The 22,185-nt window shown below is 38.5% G+C and overlaps 1 protein-coding gene and 1 long non-coding RNA gene across 2 annotated transcripts; both read right to left on the reverse strand.

Moving 5' to 3' along the window:
* Positions 1-9,680: 9,680 nt before the first annotated feature.
* Positions 9,681-13,903, reverse strand: LOC146450799 (uncharacterized). The gene is made up of 2 exons (XR_014860228.1): positions 10,831-13,903; positions 9,681-10,319 (listed from the first exon to the last, which is right to left on the reverse strand). It is a non-coding gene; the product is annotated as an uncharacterized LOC146450799 (long non-coding RNA).
* A 630-nt stretch (positions 13,904-14,533) lies between these two features.
* Positions 14,534-21,662, reverse strand: LOC146450800 (tetraspanin-31-B-like). Its single transcript, XM_085100020.1, has 5 exons — positions 21,476-21,662; positions 19,344-19,511; positions 18,262-18,477; positions 17,172-17,312; positions 14,534-14,816 (listed from the first exon to the last, which is right to left on the reverse strand). The coding sequence occupies exons 1-5, from the start codon at positions 21,542-21,544 to the stop codon at positions 14,742-14,744; spliced, it is 669 nt and encodes a 222-aa protein (XP_084956146.1). The 5' UTR covers positions 21,545-21,662; the 3' UTR covers positions 14,534-14,741.
* Positions 21,663-22,185: the final 523 nt, after the last annotated feature.

Consider the following 22,185-nt stretch of genomic DNA (forward strand, 5'->3'; position numbering starts at 1 on the left):
AAAAATTGGAACAACACAGACCCCACGCATTGACCCACGCTAAGGATGACACGGAAATGCGTGAAGCTTTTCAAATTTTTTTAAGAGAAGATAAAAAATAAAATAAATAAAAATAAGCCTCTTTTCTTGATCTCTAAATGCCTTGCCTTCAATATCATTCTCGAAATAAAACCCTGCTAGCTAGTCCCTGATTTCTCGAGTTTCATGAGCGTTTTAAGTCTCCAACCGTCAAGTGCTTTACCTTTTCTAATATTTGTTTTCTGAACGCAACCTAACCGCAAGTTTTCCCACACTTACATGTCGGTACCATATACATATCCAATAAACACCTAATTATTATGTTTTCTGAACTCCTCTTTTGTGATAAATCCCCTTTCTAATCATATCAGCTGATGTAGAGCGTCCCAGTTCAAGGAATTGAATAAAAAAATTAATTTAAATCCTAGATCACGTAATCTGTTAAAGGCCTCTTCAAGAGCGATTTTCATTTTAGTTTATTTTAGGATGGCCTTAATTTTTGGTATTAGGATTCTTTAGGATGTAGTTTAGTTTAGTTTTGTGGTTAATTTTAACTTTTCTCTCGAAGAAACTAGCTTATCTTAGCTATTCAAAAATTCGAGTTCAAAGAAAGGTTTATGTATGTATGTGTATGTTGTCTTGGAGGACGACTGTAAAATTTTTTAATATAAAGCCGAAACTAAAGTAATTGCCTTGACCAATCAAAACAGACGTAAACAGCGCAATGAGCCAATCAGAACTCAAAGAAAATACATATACCTAATACCAGGCGTAAAGCGTGGGAAAAAGCGTGCACGCATCACGATTGGTTTTGATTTTACTTCTCATTGGTTGAGAAATGGCGCGAGTTTTCCCAACCAATCACAGGGTGCATTAAAGGAAAACCAAGGGAAACGTTAAAAAGATTGACACTCAACTCAAAACTGCTCCAAAAAGCAGAAAGAAAAATTTAAGATACCGTTGTTTCGTCGATTTGGCCGTGAGCAAGAGAACTTGGACTCTTGGTTCGAGAGTCATCGTTTGCAGTTCGAATAACATTTCGGAAAGCCGATCAGGATGAAGGTAACGATGTGGACATGATAGAAAACTATTTGAACGTAAAAGTTTCAAGAGAAACCATTAGTTAATTGTCCGTTAGACTAGTACGAGCAGTCGTTCTTCAGCCAGCTTCAACCCTTCTAGCCCAGCATCTAATATAACCATCAGCCTTACGTACTTACTTACTGTATGTATAAATTTTGGTATAAAATTTTAAAGAAACTTACTTCAGTATCTCTCACTACCTGCGACTCCATTCACCCTTTGATGGAATGACGGTCTCAAAAGCTAATACAAATGTCAGCTTTTTCTAAACCGGGAGAGAAATCTAAAAACACCGGCCATTTATTAGTACAACCTCTGTTTTGTTATTAGTCCGAGGGCCGTTCTGTCATGTCTGATCAGAGAAAGCTTCGATTCATTACACTTGTTATCCCACTAATGCGTATTCATAGGCCCTTTTAAATTACATTATTTCCGCTTCGTACGGGGGCGAGGTGCAAAATGTGTGCAAACTGTAATGTTTGTGTGCGGGAAAAAGAGGGGCTATATCGATCGCAAATAATATTATGGCAAGTCTTCCGCACAGCCCCATAACTCAAGTTTTGGCCCGACATCTTGTCAACTCTATACACGCTTGCCGTGTCTAGAAGAGGGTTAGTATGACAGTGATGTACGAGTAATTTATGTATGGGCTGTGCGGAAATCTTTCCAATATTATTGGTGTTCTTGCGTTTCTTTACGTTTGTTTTTAATTTTATTTTCTGCGAACGTGACCCGGAAGAATTTTGCTGTGAGCCGATCAAAGAAGGGAAAATAAGAGATGGTAAATTGATATTTTCTACCGAAGGTACCGGTAATCAAACAAAGACTCACAAAACACAATTTGTGATGCGCAGAGTTGAAACAAATTTTAATTACACTCAATTTATGGCTTTCGAAACTGATAATGTGGAGTTCCGACAGAATTGACCACCCATGAGAAGAAACGTTTTTCATTATTAGGTTCATGTTTTAGGCAGCAACAAAAAAATGTAATGGCTGTTACCAAGTTGTTGCTGTATGAATCTTCAAGTTAATGAACCTCCGAAAGTGAAAGTTATCAAAAGCGACATGCGACATCAAAAGCATGTATCTAGATTTTTCTGTGATGGCGTTACGAAAACAAAAGCATTTTGCAGAAGATTTTAGCATCTCGGAAGTTAGCGCTCTACTTTATTAATGTAGCGGGAAAAAGCAATCTAATAATAAATAGGCCATCTCCGAGTTGCTTTGAACCTCATTATGAAAGCGAGTCCTCTTTTGTTATGAAAGTTAGTTTTCATTCATGTATAAACAAAACTAATTTTCACATAAAAAAAACTTTGTATTTAGCCTCGCAACTCGGAAATGGCCTATCAGCTAGCGTGCTTGGACATTTATTCATGAAATGTAAGATGTTCTATAAAGTTGAAATGTTTTATACTTTCGACAATACTAGATCGCCTATTTGATGTCAAATTTTCGAGACACTGATGGATGATTTTTTTATGGACACTGTTATTGTCGCAAGATGGCGAAAATGACAGTTAAGTTATTTATTTCAATTTTTTGTCCTTTTTGTTTTTAGCTCCAGATGATAATAAGCTGCTATTCAGTGAGAAAAACAAACCCAAAAGCAAAAGCAAAAACTCTACGAAAAAAGAAGTATTTAAACTTTATTTTCATTTTCCTTCTGAATCAATCCACCGTACTGAGAAATATGGCGACTGACACATTTACCCATAATTCTTAGCGTACGAAAACCTGAAAACGCTCATAAGATCGTACAGAAAAAATTCTAAAAACTTGAAATCTTGCACTCACAATGTTGTTAGTACAGAGACGAATTTCGCAAAAAGTATGGCTTTAGGGGCTGTTTACATGGAAGAAGGAAGATCCTAGTACTAGGAAGATTCGAGAAGGCGGAAAAACTTTTCGTTTCCTTTACATGCAGAAATTTCGGCTGAAGTGGTTACCAAGTGGAGAAGCAAAAGAAGATTAACTGTTAGCCTTGAGCAGCTGATAGCCCGGCTGCCGCCGTGTTTGTTCTTTTTGTCCCTAGTACTAGGATTTCCCGAGCGAAAGTAGTTTACATGGTGCTGGGATCTTCCTAGTGCTAGGATCTTCCCATCTCTCAGCTAGGAAGTTCCTTTCTCTAGGAAGATCCTAGCGCTAGGGCCAAGTACAACTTTTTGCATGTATATAAATTGAATAGAGAAAACATATGGCGCTAGGATGATCCGCCCTCTAGGATCTTCCTAGTGCTAGGATCTTCCTATCTCTTAGCTGGGAAGTTCCTATCTCTAAAAAAGATCCTAGCATACATAGACATAGACATATCGATCTATGGTAGAATAAATATAGTTAAAACCCTTGCTTTGTCGAAACTAACCTTCGTTTGCAGCGTATTAGATACACCGGACTCCTTCACAGGCGAAGTCAACAAAATAATTTTTGATTACCGTGGAAATACAAAAATCCGAAAGTTAAAAAGACCACAATCTTGAAATGCAAAAAAGAAGGAGGTCTTAACATGACTGATTTTGCGCTGTTTGACAAAGCTTTAAAACTGTGTTGAGTAAAACGCTTGTGCTCGGATGAATTGTCCCCTTGGAAAATCATCCCTACATCCCTCCTTTGCAATGTTGCTGGGAACCTTCTGTTTCGTTGTAGCTACGACGCTAAGTATTTGAAATTAAGCGAACAGCTTCCATCTTTCTATAAAAACTTAATAATCTACTGGCAGGATTTCCGGAACTCGGACGCCCCACAATCTAAAGGGGAGGTGCACAACCAAATAATTTGGAACAACAAATTTATCAAAATAAATAAAGTGTCAGTGTTCATCCGGAGCTGGCACCGTGCTGGCATTCAGCATCTCTCTTCATTATTAGATGGATCTGAAAATAACTTCCTCACTGTCAACAACAACAAGTGCAATACCGCACCAGTGGAAAGATCGCTTAAACATTTTAGATCCAGAAGAGACTGTTACTAACCAATTAGTCATTGAGAAGTTGACCTGTAAAACGATTTATAACTCGTTATTTAGTCTTAAAAATCTTCCGCCCCCCACAGCTGACAAAAAGTTAACAGAGTGCGGTTACGACCTTAATCAGCGTCGCATAATTTACTCTCTACCGTTTTGCGCTACGAAAGAAATCAAATTAGCGATTTTTCAGTACAAGATTATCCACAATATACTTTGCACCAATAGCCTATTGTACAAAATGAAGAAGACTAACTCGGCGGAGTGTCCCTTTTGCATTAATACCGATCAAACAATTTTGCATTTGTTCGTCAGTTGCCCCCAGGCCCAAGCCTTCTGGTCTGAATTTTTGGTTTGGTACAACTACCGTTGTAAGACGACAGCTACCCTAACAAAAAACAATATTATATATGGTCTAGTAGACAATTTTACTTCGTGTTTAACCCTCAACCATCTCGTTCTTCTTGGAAAATATTTTCTGTAGAAATGTGCAATTAATGAAGCTAGACTTCATTTCGTGGACTTCAGAGACTTGGTGCAGGACAAAATTGATCTGGAGAGATATATAGCAGTACAAGCAAAGAAAACTAGTGTGTTCTTTAAAAAATGGCAATTTTTCCTTTAATGCTACATAGCCACGTTTAAGTATCATGTCGCGTTACCTCTTCTTCTATCTACGGTTAGCCTTATATTGCTGAATATCTTGTTTCTATAAGCAGTATAGTTAACTTTGTTCTTTATGCTCGTTATTTCTCTCTCTCACCAAAGATACGACTCCCGATAACTCGAACCTTCAAGGGAAATTAAAAAAGGTTCGAGTTATCGGATGTTCGAGTACTTGTAACATTGTAACATAACGCATAATAAAAATTAAAAAAAAAAAAAGATCCTAGCGCTAGGGCCAAGTACAACTTTTTGCATGTAAACTGAATAGAGAAAACATATGGCGCTAGGATGATCCGCTCTCTAGAATCTTCCTAGTGCTAGGATCTTCCTCCCTCCATGTAAACAGCCCCTTAAAGGACCCTAGTCAGCCTCTGCCATTTTCGATGCCATCGAAATTATTGATATTGCATAGTGAAGCGAAATCTTATTGTTTTACTGTAAGTTGTGTTTCTGGAAGTATGTTTCATTATCTTTAGTAGTTCGTTTATTTCGACATACTGCGAATAAAATATAATAGCCAAACTCTCGCATATAAACAGAAACAAAGGTGTGGCTGACTAGGGCCTTTAATTCCTTTTGCCTATTGGCTGTGCTGAGGAATGTACAGCCGTACGGAGATTTAGACCGCTTTTGCTTATGTATGTTGATTCGTCTACGTCGTCCAATCAGTGACTAGGCAGTATTCACCAGCGTCGTACCCAGTTTTCTTGGCGCTCAATTAAATGTGCCACTGGGGGTCAGGAGATTCTCCTGTGGGAACCCCCGTTGATCTGATCGGGAGGATGAGCTTGGTTAATGTTCGTGACAGGGCAGAAAGGTACAGAAAAATCTATTTGTGTATGGTTATAATAAAGTATCAAAGCTAACAACTCGTGGGGCCAGCATAACATATTTAAGAATCACAAATGGTAGAATGGCTATAAAAAGTGATGGAGGTGAATTTGATCCAGGTGAAAGCCTTGATCGAAGACAAATCAAGGTATTGAAATCGGGATCCCCGCATTGCAAGTCGGATCACAAGTACCTCATCAAGCTCCAAGCATGTCCAATCTTTAATTAATCGCGCATCTCGAAAAAAACATCCGTATGTGTTAACTGTAAAACCACAGAACAAGATGTGAATATTTTACGTATTTGTTTTTATTTTAATTGCTGCTGTTGCTTCGTAAACTTTGTTAGTATGTCAATTTGTAAACACCAAAATTTATTTGCATTTAGTTTAACTGATATAGTCATACCTACCCGCCTCGACTAGTTTTAGCTATTTACGGGTAGGTATATACCTAACTTGTAACTGTCTGTTTTTTTTTAATGAAGTGTTGTTGTTAATAAAGTGTTAATATGTATCACTGATGGAGGAAATTTTGCGTTTTAAAATGAGTTGGGCTTAGCAAACTGAAATCAGCTTAAAACGGCTTGTAACTAAGCAAACAGCTTAGCCCTTACGTATACATTCCAGGGGCTTATATCAGGGAAGGTTAATCACAAGGTTGTTTATATTTGAGATTCGGGGTCTTACTGTTGCGAATGGGGCTCATTTTCGTAGACGCTTAGTCAGAGTTTTAGGACACTCGTTCCCTGAAATGTGCGCCGATATGATGCTACGAAACAAGACCGACATTCAGCGAGAACAGTCTGTCTTGTTGTCACCTTCAATTCGACGTCACTTGCTTTCGCTGCGGCTCAATGTAATTCGCTCCAAGAGTTCAAGTGAAAAGAAAGCTCTTCTCCAACGTTAACCTTGAGATAAATTACGTGATGGCTTTAAGCTTGGTATCTTTATGCTATGAATGCCGAGTCATGCGGCAACTTAACATTCCGAAAATAATAAGCTTCCAAATCCGACACACAAACATCAAAACGATAATAATCCCTGCGAAAAATTGTGTTAAGCTGAAGCGTAAGCTATAAAAACAACCCCTAGCCACCATAAGCACCTAAAAATGTGCTCTCATGCAAGGAGTATAGATCCAGGAAGTTGATCTGACTGCCTTGTCTCAGGTCTCTGTCTACTTCATTGACTGATAAAACCGAGCATATATTCTATCTCATCAGTTTGTTAATCAATTAATTTAACGTCACTTGTGGCCAGCGGAGGAAACAGAAACAGTTACGTGAAACAGTTACGTAATGTTTAAAAAACGAGCAGGAGTGTTTTATCGGGATTTCTCAAACTCAATAATAATTCATCAAGCCAAAACTAAGCAAATCACTACCGTGAAGGAGGTTTAAAAATGTGATCTTAATTATCATAAAATTTTGTGAACTTTTGCTTCGAATTTCTCCAAGAATTATCAATAGTTTGAGAAGATATATCAAAAACTCGAAAGAGTGTTTCCTCCTATTTCCAAACACCTCGAAGTTGGTTAAAAAAAACTCGGCTGGGCCTCGTTTTTCCTACCTACTTCTCGGTGTTTGGAAATCGGAGGAAACACTCTTCCTCCATGGATCTTCCTCGTGTTTGATCTATTACTTAAAACCACGAGGCGCAGTCGAGTGGTTTTAGACCCGATAAAACACGTGCTGCGAGTTTTTTGAACAGCTTCAAAAACAGTATTGAAGCTGGGTTTGTCACCAGGTGGGTACATTAAAAAATTATTTGGAAATACAAACAAAGTTACACTGGTGGATTAAAAGCGTTCTGAAATTATTTACAATAAAAATGTTCCCGACGTTTCAGTCGCAATCACGGACCTTCTTCAGGGGAAGTGAAAGAAAAATTATGCAGAAACACGGTGAAAGATACAACCCCCCTTGCAGAATCTGTACGGTGGTATAGCACAATTCAAAACGTTAGTGGGACCTCTGAGCCAATTAAGAGAGTTCTGGAAAACCATGGCATCAAAGTGGCATTTAAACCCTATCAGACAATTAGCAAGATGTTTCCAAAACCGAAAGACCTAATGGATAACGAAGATGCTCGTGATCCCGTTTACGACATTCCATGTGCTAACTGCAGCAAGAGTTACGTTGGCGAAACGCAGAGAAAATTCATAACAAGAAAAAGCGAACACCAAAAGGCTGTCGCACGGCGACAAGGCGAAAAATCAGTACTTGCAGACCACGTGATAAAAACAAATCACGAAATCGCGTGGGATGAGGCCACAATTCTCAGGACTAGCAATAGTTGGCACTAAAGAAAGATTCTCGAGGCCTGGGAGATTGATTGCGCCAAAGACCCACTCAATCGAGCCGACGGGGCGTTACTCCCCAAGGAGAATTTTTACTTGACTCTCGCTAACAAGAAAAAATGACTCATATCCTGAATTTTAATCAGCGTCTTGTTTTATAACTGTGCTTCTGCATAATTTTTCTTTCACTTCCCCTGAAGAAGGTCCGTGATTGCGACCGAAATGTCGGGAACATTCTTATTGTAAGTAATTTCAGAACGCTTTTAATCCACCAGTGTAACTTTGTTTGTATTTCCAAATAATTTTTTTTTTAAAGCTTCAAAAACATTCCTGGAAAAGCGTGTGTCAATAGAGTTCATAACAATTATGCTTCTGTGAACGTCGGAAATTAGCATACGAAGCTATACGAGAAAAAAACCGCATACTAACGACCAACGAGGAGTGTTTTATCAGTTGATAAAACACCGCATACTAATGAGGAGGAGGTTTATCGATATAACGTCACTGCACATGTTGTATTATCGACCATTTGATAGGCCAATGGGCTTATGAATTATTTAGAAGTTTTTGAATGAAAGGACAAGCGGAGAAAGCGGGAGACTATTAAATACACGGACCAGGGCTTCGTCCTTGATGATGGTTTTTGATCTGCCGATTGGTGGATGAGCCCACATAACAAAATATGTCCCAATAGTTCCATTCGGTGAAGTTTTCGTTGGGTAGGCCTTACACTTTAACCCCTAATATCAAAGACCAAATTCTCCTATCTTGTCCCCATACTTTTCTTATAAACGTACTGAGAAGAAGTTAAGAAAATTCACCTTGGGTGATCATATATTTAATTCTCATGACCTCAGGGGTTGAATAAGCATGGCATTACAAGGAGAAATTTGATGCTGATCACTGCAATACTGCAAGGACTTTTAAGAAGGGTTAATCGTCTCAAAGATACGTAACAAGAAAAAACAGCTTTTTCTTTTGGTGTAGTATCACCTGACATTTTCTTAACCTGGAAAAATTCATTTTTTGTGTTTTCTCAGAGAGAAGAAATGCCAGTTTACGCTGAAAAATAAGGCCACCAGGGTTTTCGGAAAGCCAAGAGCAGCTCGTAAATTTGGAGAATGAAATTCTTTTCGGATAAAATGTTCTGTGACTTAACAACTCTGAACGGGAGTGTTCAAAGATATCCCTTTTGAAGGTCCATACACAACCTCAGAAAACAATAAATTTTTCTTAGGTTTTTTGTTTCACATATGGGGCACAGTGTTTTCATTACCCTGCTATCAGAGGTTTCTTTCTGGGAGGTCTTTTCGCATGTACAAAGTCTTTCGCGTCTCTTGTATTTCGAGTAAACAAGCCGACTACACGAAATACTAGAGACGGAAACGACTTCGTTCATGCTAAAAGACTTACCAGAAAGAAACCTCTGCCAGCATCGATTCGACCTTATTTGGCCTACTTTTTTTGGCGCCAGGGAAATTTTAAAAGTCACGTGCGCCAAATTTTTCCCAACCTATAATCATAAAACATTTACATTGTTGTTGTTCTTAAAATCTTGCTTTAGCGTTTTACTGGCCAAGAGAGATCTGGGGCTTTGAATGCAAGACAGTTGTATTTTTGTGTTGGTCTGTTTATACGAACAAGCGCGGTCTTCAAACGAAAGGTCTGGGGCGAGTATCCAGAGAGTAAGACTAGGGAGAGACCAATCTTCTTCTCAGAATACCACTTTAACCCCCCACCCCCACCCCCCCCCCCAAAAAAAAAAAAAATGTAATAACAACGCTACACTCTTCCCAAAATGACCACTATTGTAAATCTTCATCACAAAATAAATATATATTTTAATTCCACAATGAATTTAAAATGACCAACTATACACAAATGTTAATGAGGCAAGATGAAAGACCAGCTATCTAGTCCAATTATCAGGCTTTTCAGCGTTGGGTGGGGAGGGTGGTGCAGGGGAAGAAACCACCTCTCCTCCCCCTCCCCCTAAGAAGGGTGAAATACATTGAAAACCTCATTCAATTTACCATCTGGAAAATTTGCCCACAACAATTTTGACTCACCCATGGGAATGCTTTCCATGTTAGAGGACTATTCAATTGAATGACATAACTAAAATATGTGCAAATCACCACTGTAACCAATTACAGCAAACGAAAACAACAAAACGATCCAACATTATTAGAATTTGAAGCAAATGCAATTAAATGGTGTAACCCATGAGAAAAAGCCTGCAAGAAACCCATTATTGGTTTTGGTTCTAATTTATTGAACAAGATATATTTTTTTTACTGATCAATATAGAATGTAGTAAAATACAATCAAGGTAGGGGCGAAATAACTTTCAACACTTACTAATAATTAGTGACTTCAAAAACAAGTAAATCACCTTAAAACTGGCTGTGTTGGATGCTGTACATTGTATTAATTTATTGTGAATGCGAGGAAGCCTAGCCTGTGATAGTCCTTCCTTCCTTTCCCGTTGTTATGGGCGCATGGTGTTTGCACGTGATAATTAGCTATTCCACCAATCAGGTTTCGGGCTTTTGCTTGCCATGAAACCAATCACGGCTCGATATCTTGACGTGTCCCGCGTAAATCTCATGGGGTTTTTCCTCCATTCAGTATATTTGAGTATTCCCTTCAAGATCAAGATGAAAATCATTAAGCAGGGCTAAGGTACCGTTGAATGCTTTATTAGAAATCTCCTTGCGAACTGCAGGAGTCGCGTTGGCCCGTCAACACTTTTAAACACATCTTGATTTGTTCTGTCGGCCCCACGCAGTCACCGAATAAAACGTGAGCTGTGATTGGACAAGTGGTAATGGCGCGACTGGCTCCAGGATATGGAAGCAAAGTTGTGATTGGTCAACAACGGGAAAGAAATGTGGTTTGAAGTTTAGCAGCCGTTAGTGGGGAGGAGCGTTGCGTGACGACACTAAAAACGGCTGCGAGGGAGACTAAGCCTGCAAAAGCAGACACCTTTTTGCTTTGATTTCACCCATTGGGTGAAAGGTCGCCACACCCCTTCTGGCCTCTGCTTCACTCACTGGGTGAAAAGTGCAGACATCTATTACAGCTTTTTTTCACCCAGTGTGTGAAACAAAAGCTGGAAAAGGTGTCCACTCTTGCAGGCTTGAGGAAGTCTTACTGTGGTTGAATTTGTTGTGGGCAAGTTTGTTCATGGGCAAATCCACTGGCTGCCAGTTTGGTAACCAATCTTCACTTCACCTTCTTACTGATGCTTGCCCCAATGGTACCAAAACAAAACAACAACTGGCATTTCCAAAAAACTGGCAATTGAAATGATAGCATTAAATAGGTTCCAGTGTGAAGTTCTAACATAAACCTGTATGATATATAAAAGTCTTATAGGAACTGTAATAGACGCTGTACAACTACTCAACACATTTTATAAGCAAGTACCTTCTCCAAGGGTGTGCTTAATAATCAGTGTCAATACTCCATGATAAAGCTTGGGCATCCGTAATAAACAATACTATTCAGCAATCTCAAAATGCTGGAGAACCCTCAGCTGGCTACCTACTGCTTAGATCACACTAATTTTCCACAAGACCCTTTTGGACTAAGCTTTTTCTTCCCACTACTGCCGTTATTTTGCCTACTACTGTACAAAACATTTTGAGGACTGGTATTACTTATTTGACATGATAAAGAGATTAAGCAAATGGCAGAAATGACCACGGGTGCTTACCATTTACATGGAAAACCTGGAAATTCCAGTTGGAAAATCAAATGGTACACATCTTTCCATTTGGAATACTTCTGAAATTATGGGCTTCTGGTCAAAGTAATGCATTTTTATTACTCCTTTTGGGATTTACAGCTGATGTTCATACTTTTTGCATGTTATCCATCTTCTGTTAAGACAAGCTAAATTATTTCGTATTTATGCCGAAAATTTCCATCTGGGTGGTTTGTGTAAATGGTAAGCACCCCATGTCACCTTGTGTACCCCATATTTGCCACTCGCTGTTTGAAATGTTTTAGTAACATTGAGTAGTTTTGCATTAGCATCAAAGGTCAGAATTATTTTGGACTATTCTCATCTGTGTAATACATTTTTCAAGAGGACATAAATGCAAATCTCACATTTACTCTTTGCTGTAAATGTGATTTTAAATCTCTCTACTGCTCCAACTCTGGAAAACATAATTTTTTTACAAAAATTGATAGGAATTAAAAAGGGCCACTTAATGATAGACAGAATAACACAACAGCTACATTTGAATTTTTAGTTAACCTTTGCATGAATTGATCAACACTTTCAACCCAATAGTGACTAGCCTATAATTTCTCTTTACAATATCACTAATTAAAGGGGCAGTGTAACCTATTCTTAGTGTCACTCTGAATAGCCAAAAAACGTATTTGTTTCAATGGAATCATTAAGATAATGATTTAGTTTAGTTAACAATAACCCTACTAGTGCACAGAAACTAGTATTCATTATGTTTGGCTGCGGATGGCTAGGATGGAAATGGATTGCAACTTGAAAAAATTAGCCAATGATAACAAAAGGCTGAGTTTTCAGTCTAATGCATTGTAGTGCGCTATGGAGGTACAACTAACACTTTTGCCCTGCTGTGGGCCAAAAGAAACATCTCTGTTAAGTTACAAAAAACCTCTCCGTTAAAACAAAGGGGGTAAATGCATATCGTAATTAATTATTTCAAAGGAATGGGACGTCTAATGGTACGATATCATTTGTTGTGGATTAAATGAGCAAGAAATAAAATTTCTGCCCCACCAAACACGTAAAATAAATTGTTTTGAAAGTTTGGGGTTGAATGAAACTTTCTTCTGATAACTACAATAAAATTTGAAAAAGTTGATGGTTTGCAACACAACTTTTTGTATCCCTGGAGTTGCATTCCTGGAGTGTTTGCTGAAAGTGGACCCCTGCTGCTTTCACAAGCACTGTACCATCTAGCTCAAACCTATGTCTATCTCAAGCAAAAGCCTGTTTTCCTTGGATATGAGGGAACTCAAGCAACAATGACTGCCATGGCAACAGGAATGCCATAGTTCAATGTAAGTCTAATGAGCAAAAACAAGTGTTAAACATTTTAGTACATCAATAATATTTTCTCTGCTGTCTTCAGCAAAGCAACAATGTGAAATGAAATTCAAGGTCTTGGGGAGAACATAAACACATGATGGCAAACTTTTAATTATCTTTCTTTGCTTCCTAGGTCCTTGATTGTTATGTGGAAGAGAGGCTGATGAACACAGTGGAAGATGAGCGGCCCACAGGAAAGAGCGCTGCAACTCCAACAGTCCAGAGACTATCTACAGATGTGACCTTTTTGACAGAGACTCCCGCATTGGACATCCAACCACAAGCAATGCTACTACATGTGCTATGTTTCCTTCTTTTACAAAGGCAAATAAATGATGATGATGATGATGTCATGAACAGCAGAGCAGACATGACCAGAATAACTAGATGCAGACATGTTCAGCCTTGTCTAAAGGAGCCTTAACCAGTTCACCCAGATTGTAGAAGTTGAACAAGTTAGAAGAATTGCAAATAGTTCAAATTCCACAAATTTACATTGAAACTTGCATTTTCATTGGCAGTGGTGTCATTGCTACTTAAGTTCGCCATTGTTTACAATAATTTACCACTGCCTATCTCAAACACCCACTCTCTTTAAAACAACCTCTTATTTCTCCTGAGTGGTCAAGATGGCAGGAGTATACTGTACATTCTACATAATGCTATTTACGATAGCAATCAAAAATAAGAAAAAAATAGAAAATTTCCTGTAAGGAAGTCTAAGATGACTGTAAAACTAAGATGCCTCATCACTGATAAACTGGTGTCTAACAATAATATTGGAAGTCAGATCCAGAAAACCAGAGAGGCATTGTTAATAGAGAATTAAGCACCATGTTTACTGCAAACGGCAAACATGAGATTTGCGTTTATGTTTTCTTGAAAAAATGAGTGCATAGATGAGAATACAGCTGTAGTACAAGATAATTCTGGCCTCTGAAGCTAACACAAAGCTACAGTTGAACCTCTCCACAACGGCCACCTTGGGGACAGAAGAAAGTGGCCGTTGTGGAGAGGTGGCCGTTATGGGGAGGTAGGGGTGTCATATGACACCTTTTTTTCGGGAAGTACAACATGTTTATTGTGCCAAGTTCATGCTTACTGTAGCCTATAATGGCAATCCAATCTTAAATAATAGATATATAGATAAAATACACAATAAAACGTAAATAATATTTTGAATCAAAATGTTAACAAGACGAAACAAACAAGGTTCGCAACATTCGCCATATTATTGTAGACAATTTATGCTTACTGCAGCATTTAAATGGAACACAATCAAAATACGTATATCGTTAAAATGGATACAGAAACGTAATGTTCCGAAGATAAATGTCGATTACTGCAACAGTTTATAAAAAGGTGTTTTTTTACAAAAAAGAACTGTACAGGCCGTTGTCTAGAGGTTATTTTGGCAGTTGGGGACGCACTTTAGTGGCCATTGCCGTTGTAGAGAGGTGGCCGTTGTAGAGAGGTTTAAACAAGAGCTTATGTATGGACTGTCTGCCGGGACAAAAAAATGTGGCCGTTGTAGAGAGGTGGCCGTTGTGGAGAGGTGGCCGTTGTGGAGGTTCGACTGTACTCAATTTTTTCTGAGAAACTGAAAACTGCGAGTGATAAATGTTGTGTAAACATGGTCACGTGGTCATTTCTATCGTTTGCCGTTTGCCGCAAACGTGATGCTTAATCTCTCTAATGCTGACTGGAATCAGTTACTGGTACATCAATACAGCACACCTAGATGCAGGGATGACTCCAGTGAATGCTAAAGAATCTCTGACACCCATGGTCATAGAAATGCACTGGGATTGGCTCTTGGATCTTTAAGATGCCGATAACGGAATGCCATGTAAACTCCCAAAAACTGAAAAGAGAAAAAAACAAGAAATTATGATAATGATATACTGTGCTCTAGAAAATACAGTACCACTCAAAAGTAAGGTACCACCCTCTTGCGAGATGCGACTCTTGTCTCGAGAGACGAGAGTTGTGTCGAGACACTTGTCTCTCAAGAGGGTGAAAAAACTGTAATGCTTGACTTTTTTGCAAGAGTTTCGCAAAAACGTCAAGTTGAGTGTCAGTGTTGTTGAAACAGCATGCCACCCTTGTACTGTATGGAAAAGCAGGGTTTTCATTAATTTTTGTGGCGAGAGAGGTCTTAGTAGCAGGCATGACTCATTTAGACTCAGGCTTTAAATGGCTGTTTTCACACTAGAGAGGGATCATCCGTCTACAAGGATTATCCGTGGATAACCCATCTTAATGTGAAAGGGGAGCAGTGTTCATTTTGGATGGATAATCCACCTGATTATCTGTATTTTGAGATGGATTTTGAGGATGAATTAGATGTCTGAGATGGATAATCCACCTTCTATAAAGTTCAGATGAGTTACCTGTCTAGGTGGACGATCCGTCTTTAAGCCTGGTTTTCATTAGTGATACAAGCACAGCTGCAAGCACAAGAGTGCTTATTTCCCTGTTACAATGATCTTGACGCAAGCATAAGAACAAGCACAAGCACAAGCACAAGCACAAGGATCAAAAATTTTCCTTTTGTGCTTGCATCGCCTTCCTTTTCACTTAAGCATGGTGCCTACTAACACAGAGGTATTTTTGCGCAGTTCATGCCTATCCTGGAAAAGCAGATCTTAGCAAGGGCCACTGGAATCCAAAAAGAAAATTGGGGGTAACCATGCATCTTTAGGGATAATCAAGGAACAATTCTAAAAGGGCTAAAATACAGAGCAATGTATAGTATTTTTTCCCAAATTAAAGATTAATTATCTCTGAAAAAAGCATGGTTACCCTCAATTTTCTTTATGGATACCAAGAGCACTTGCTAAGTTCTGCTTTCTCAGCATAGTTTTTAAACCTCGCAAAAATATCCCTATATTAGTAGGCACCATCCATAAGAAACCCAAGTATCTTGAGATGTGCAGGAGGTATGCGCAGTAACAAAAGTAGGCACCGTCCTTAACATATATATGCTGTTATGCTTGTGCTTGTGTTGTGCCTGTGCTTGCGTCGCTTGTGAAAACCAGGCTTTGGCGTGAAAATGGCTAATCTCTCCAAAGGCAGCTAAAATGTTCATGGGTACCAGTAGTTAGGTCCTTGCTTCTAACAAAATGCCTAGTAAAGTTGTCCTTTATTTGTTACTAAAGTAATTAGGAGTGTTTGTTCCTACCCGCTCCCCATAAAAATCTGAAATCAAACTTGCGTAGTCATCCTGGAACTGAAACATCTAATTCTACCTTAATGTGTCAAGCTCAGTGAGCCTACTAACCTCACTTCAAAGTACAACAAAATCCTAGCAGTATGCAGGATGTTTGTCCCATGAACCTAGTTTAATGGCCTTAGCTCTCATGAGTCTCCTGTAGCTCGGTGGTAGAGCATCCAAACTAGTAATCGGAAGGTCTTAGGTTCGACTCCTGATAGGAGCATTCAGATTTTTTCCCGAGTATGCCTGTATCACTTACCGATTAATTCATCATTCTCACTACAATAACATTGTTTCCACATTTGTACCGTGTACAGCAATGTTATAAATCTTTTTATTTATTTATTATTTATTTAAGTATAACATGTCACAATGACCCTTTAATCATTTCATGCTCAAATTAACAAAACAGCAAACAATTTTCATGTTCTATTTCTTTTATGTTTCCATTATACAAACTGAAATTCTATTCATTCCCAAGACCACTAACCCGTCTCCTCTTGCTGCTTTCAAAAATAAAGAATTATTTTTTAATAATTTTTTATTTACGGTTTCTTGTCTGAATAGTTGTGATCTTTGAGTGTCTTTTTTTTCTTGTTGATCCAAATTCATACATGTGGTAGGCCATTCAATCTTGAACCTTGAGAGGAAACTTAACATTATTATTTTTTAAAGCCTTGTGGCTTTTTTTTAGGTTTCTTCACCATTTCTACTTCCTTTGCTTTGTTTGAAATTTATGTTTCATAAATCGGTATTGTGCACTTCCCCCCATGGAAGGTTTTTGTCCCCCCCTTTCCCCCAGGAAATCCCAGTTTAGCTTCATACTTTGCTTCTAAAATTTGTACTTTTAAGCCCCTTCTGTGGGGGTGGGTATGGATTTTTTTTCTGGAACTGCACATTATTAAGTATGGCAAAATAAAATTAAAAGAAAACATGAAAAAACTAAAAGCTTATGGAGCAGAGGCAATATTATTTTTATTTGAGTAAGTTATACGTACTCACCAGTGTAAAACTAAAGAAGAGACCAACACCCCCAACTGCGTCCTTTATGGCCAACAGACCATCTTCACACATGCGATAACATGTGTTACAACCCTTTAAACATGAATACATGTGGGTCTCATTCTTTGTACAACAGGCAAGCTGAAAAATCACAAAAGCCATCAATTGAAAGTTTGGCAAATTCACACTGAAATTCAAGACAAGGAACTGACTAGAGGTATTTTAATTGAGCAGTGTTACATAATAATTTAAAAACAAGGCATTCTGTGGAAGGTTTCTTTTTCAGGTCATAGGTCACAACTGCAGGTCACCATGATAATTGTATATAACAGCATACCGATGACGTCATCCGGATAGCTATCCCCTATAAAGATCAGGATGCTGCAGTGTCTGTCAAACAGCAACTTAGAGATCTTAGCAGCAAGGTGGGAAAGACCATTCAACCTGTGTTTACTAGCCGTAAGCTTAATCAAGATCTAAGCCTGCGTGAGCCCAAGCCCAACATTGTAACCCAGCAATGTGTTGTCTATTTATTCAAGTGTGACCTGTGTGATGCAGGTTGTTGGGTATACAAAGGGCCACCTTCACACGCGCGTTGAGGGACACCGTCAAAAGGTGTCATCAATCTGCAAGCATTACTACAAAGAACATAACACTGCTGTTCCGAACAATTTCTTAGCAGGCTTCAATGTGCTCAAGAAATGCATGAACAAATTTGACTGCCTTGTCAATGAAATGTTGTATATTCAAGAGCTTAAACCAACATTGAATGTGCAGTCCGATTCTCTTCGTGCGAAAGTATTTAAGTAATTAGCTTGCCGCTATGTTATGCAAATTCGCTTCAACTTAGCCTTTACAAACCGCTTTTTATCATTAATTATGTACCTTGATAATGGCGCAAGATGCACCGAAACGTCGGTTCCTATCACTCATATTTCTTGTTTCATGTATTTCTAAATCATTTCTTTAAAGTTTTATTGGCTGTAAAATTAGACCATCATCTGTTTTGTGGTTTAGTGGGTCCTTTTCAAGTATAGTAGTATTGACCACAAACCCCTTACTACATGTACTTGCAATACAACGTAATTACCCCTGCACACGATGGATGACCTTCTGGTCCTTCTGTGATGGTCATGTTTTCAAAGCCACAACATTTCCCCCACTGTTGCAAGTCACCCTTCGTTTGATTACTCAAAGTTTCCCAGCCTCTCTTCAACAGTGCTTTCCGCTGGCTTGATGTTATAGCAAGTGCCGCAACAGACACGCAAAAGAGAATAATGAATATGATGACCATAACTGCCATGTACTGACAATAGTTAAGGATTAAAAGGATAACATTTTATTACAACGTCTACAACCTTCAATAACACTCTAACCTTTGTAACAGACCCTTCTCCAAAATGGCTGCAACAGACGTGAATGAGTTAAAATTGAACTGAATCAAAAACTGATACCAGCACTGGAAAGAGCTCCTTTACTTTAGTAACCTTGCAAAGTTTCAGCATATTAGGTGTTATATCAGCTTGGGAAATGTAAGATAAAATTTGACAAATTTACAGACGTTTGTAATTAACAGTAAACTATGTAATTTTTAAAGTTGTACAATTGTAACCACATTGTAATTCAGATTAACTGCGATGATGATAGAATTCAACTCCTTTTCTTATTATTATTATTATTATTATTATTATTGTATGACTGGGGCTATATGCCTCCCAGTCATACAAACATCTGTAAGTTTTTCATTTTTCAACTTACATTTTCTCAGCTGATATTACACCTGATACGCCGAAACTTTGCAAGGTTACTAAAGTAAAAGTGCTCTTTCTAGTGCTGGTATACGTTTTTAATTTAACTTATTTGAATTTTTGCCGCCATTTTGGAGAAGGGTTTATTAGACACCATAAAAGTGCAAGTACAAAATAAAGTGTCTTTATGTTTCTTACCTGGCAATCAGTCTGTTGACCGAATTAGAGCAATGTTTGAGCATTTCTTTGAATTTCAAATGTGACCAAATTTCCACTTAGTATAGTTTTTGAGTGAGCCCTTCAATTATCTTTCCATTCAATCCTCCTTTTTATTCAAAGTGCACAGCACGTGACAAATAATTATTATAATTACTGTATGATACATGTGTAACCAGCAAAAATCCAGGGCATTTATAAAGGATACAAAAAAGAGAATAATCTGATGATGTTTGATTGCACCATAAATTCCAGCAATGGACATTAACATCATGAAAACTCCACATGCGATTGCACCACCCACTATTGGCCAACTAGTGAACACAGCACTTATTTTTGAGTAAACTGGGACGATAATAAGAGTCAAACCTACAATCTGCAAAATAAAGATAAACAGTTTGATGTTATAACAGTGGTGATCTGAAAACATATCTTGAATATGCTCTTATTGATAGACTAGGCCTGACACAATTTTGCATCCCAACTGTATCTAAGATGTCTTACAAACTTATTTTAACAGATTTTAGGGAGCAGGGAGATGGGGGGATTGCCCTCCAAATTGTAAACTGATGATAACAACTTTAAGTGCTGTGGGTTGGTAAGCCCCTCCACATAACATCCTAAATAATGTGGATGTTTTGAACACCTGTGAACAGGGAGACATTGTGGTATCATGGTGGACTTTAGTGAAGGAAAGGAAGATCGATAAGAAGGCAAAGAGGCAACGTTTGCAGCGAAATATTTCTGGAGAACATCTATGAGGAAGGAATTAAAGAAAGTGCATAGGTCTGTTGTGGAATGAAGTCAGAAATATAGCACAAAATATATGCTACATAATGGCAAAAAATTTGAAGGCTTTTGCATCCCTTTCAATGATTTAAGGCCAAAGATGACAATAATGATTAGTGATCATGACATCTTCAAAAGTTCCTTTCTCAATGTCAAATGGGAGAAAGGGAATAAACGTTAGTTTAGACACTTTGGGATAACAAAATGAATAGAAAGAAGGTTGGAAGGTATTATAATCTCTGTTAGAGCAGTTTTTAATTGACTACCCAAAGTTGCTTAAGCTGACAATTATTGCATTTACATGTAGTTTCCAGGGTTCTCATTAGAAGGTGGGACCCGGGTACCAGTACCAGGATACACAAGAGTCAGTACCTGCCTACTTTCAAACTGAACATAAAGAAATTCACTTCAAGTGTAATTTTCTGCCCCGCTACTCTCTTATAGGTGCCCCCCCCCACTTCGAAACTTAATGAAACCCCTGGTTTGCCTGCACCACTTTCTAAAGCAAAGGAGCATGCAGTTTTCAATTCAGTGTTGAAAGTGATTTGCATCAGATCTGCTTTAGTTTTGCTTGCTGAAGACATTCTTGACCAATAAAATGTTTGATTTTTTGTTTGAATGTCCAAATCAGTGTGTATGTGGGAGAGGGAGGAGGAGAGCTCCAAATCAAGACACCCTCCGTGGGTGGGGTATGGAAATTTTCTGGAACAACAAAATGCCGCAGACTCTGATGTTAAACCTTGCATGTATTTTACTACATGCTTTGCACCCATTACATCTAAACATGTATGTTTAAGTTCTGTTTGGTAAAATAAATAAAATAAACAACCTTTATTTATCATCGGCAGTGTTTATAGCACAAGTGCTGGTGGAGCTGAGTATAAACTTCACAAACAAACAAAAAAAAAATTCCAACTGGCAGAAGGCAAGCCAGCTGGCTATTTACAAGCCCAACTGAGAAGTTGAGCTCGGGGCTACCAAGAAACAACCCCTTACAGCGGTTAGAACGGGACTTAAACCTGGGACCTCCAGATTTTGAGTCTGTCACCCCAAACCACTCCTTCACTGTGTTATTGGGGTATATTCTAACTGCTTTATGGAGCACTTTCTTATCTGTCAAACACACTCTGTGTTCACCATTTATTAACTTGCACGGCCAGTTGTTCACTGACGACTTTTCTGCATGAATTAGACACAAACGAACAACAAAAACACATCCTGATAAAAAATCACACCATTACAAACCGGGCACACCAACTGGTCAAGAAAATATGAACAATGCTTCGTAAAAAATTACTCGACAGTAAAAGCTAAGCTTAATTGGCTTACTTAATTCTAGCTTTTTATACGCTAGGGAAATCGGAAAATTGAAAAGCTTGTGTCTGTTCTTTAACACGGCAGGGTCATCACTTATAGAGAAACTTCAAGGTAAGCTTTCGTTGTTATTTCAAGAAAAGTCCCTGGTTGATTCAAAGCTAAAAGGCTGAAAGTCAAGCTTGTAGGAACGTGCAAGCAAATGCAATGAAAGATAAACTTTCACGTTTAACTTACCATATAGAGGATATTCAAGAAAATCAGCCCCAGCTTATAACAACTAAACGTCAGTGCACTACTCCCCATTTTGCTTCAGTTTTGAAAATACGCCTTGGAAATCTCCCGGAAGTTTCCTTTCAAATTCAAAACTACACTCACATGATAATCAGTCTGAAGGCAGCATCCAAAATGGCTGCTCCTCCACCATGACGTCATTCCAACATGACCAATCAGTGATATTTTTAGAAAGCAGCTATCAGACCAAACAGGGGAGGAGGGGAGGGGAGGGTTTGGACAGCTACGCAGTGGGGGCTGGAGTGGGGATGTGGAAATTTACACTACTCTCTACCTATTTTTATTTTATTTCTTTAGGATGAGGGTAGGAAGCGCGTGTGGGTGTGGAGGTGGGGCTCGTTATGGCTTCCTCCGGGAAAAGCCCATGTCACGTCAAACACTGGTGATTATAATTCGATTCCATACCACTTGAAGGGAAAAAATATCATCTATGAAAAGAACTGACGACTATATATGAACATATAATTTTCACACGAGCTAAGCATCAAGTTCCTTTGAGTTTCTCACACTATCGTTCAGTATGACAGCCTCTCCCCCCACCCAGCCCCCCCAAAAAAATTCATGGGAAGATTCCGAATTCCGAACACAACGTAAAGGCTTGTGCACATAGTTAACTGATAACATGTTACATTTTTTGAGTTATGCGTGAAATC

This window comes from Pavona decussata, unplaced genomic scaffold (assembly GCF_977016875.1).
Source record: "Pavona decussata unplaced genomic scaffold, jaPavDecu1.1 SCAFFOLD_426, whole genome shotgun sequence".
In the NCBI taxonomy this organism is placed as follows: domain Eukaryota; kingdom Metazoa; phylum Cnidaria; class Anthozoa; order Scleractinia; family Agariciidae; genus Pavona; species Pavona decussata.

Excerpts from the sequence above, each read along its gene's own strand:
- LOC146450800 (XM_085100020.1), bottom strand. The coding sequence starts at position 21,544 with ATGGGGAGTAGTGCACTGACGTTTAGTTGTTATAAGCTGGGGCTGATT. Across the intron at positions 17,313-18,261 it reads GTCATCCATCGTGTGCAGGG|CTTGCCTGTTGTACAAAGAA; the intron begins GTAATTACGTTG and ends GTGATTTTTCAG. Across the intron at positions 14,817-17,171 it reads TCTTCTTTAGTTTTACACTG|TTTTTGGGAGTTTACATGGC; the intron begins GTGAGTACGTAT and ends TTCTCTTTTCAG.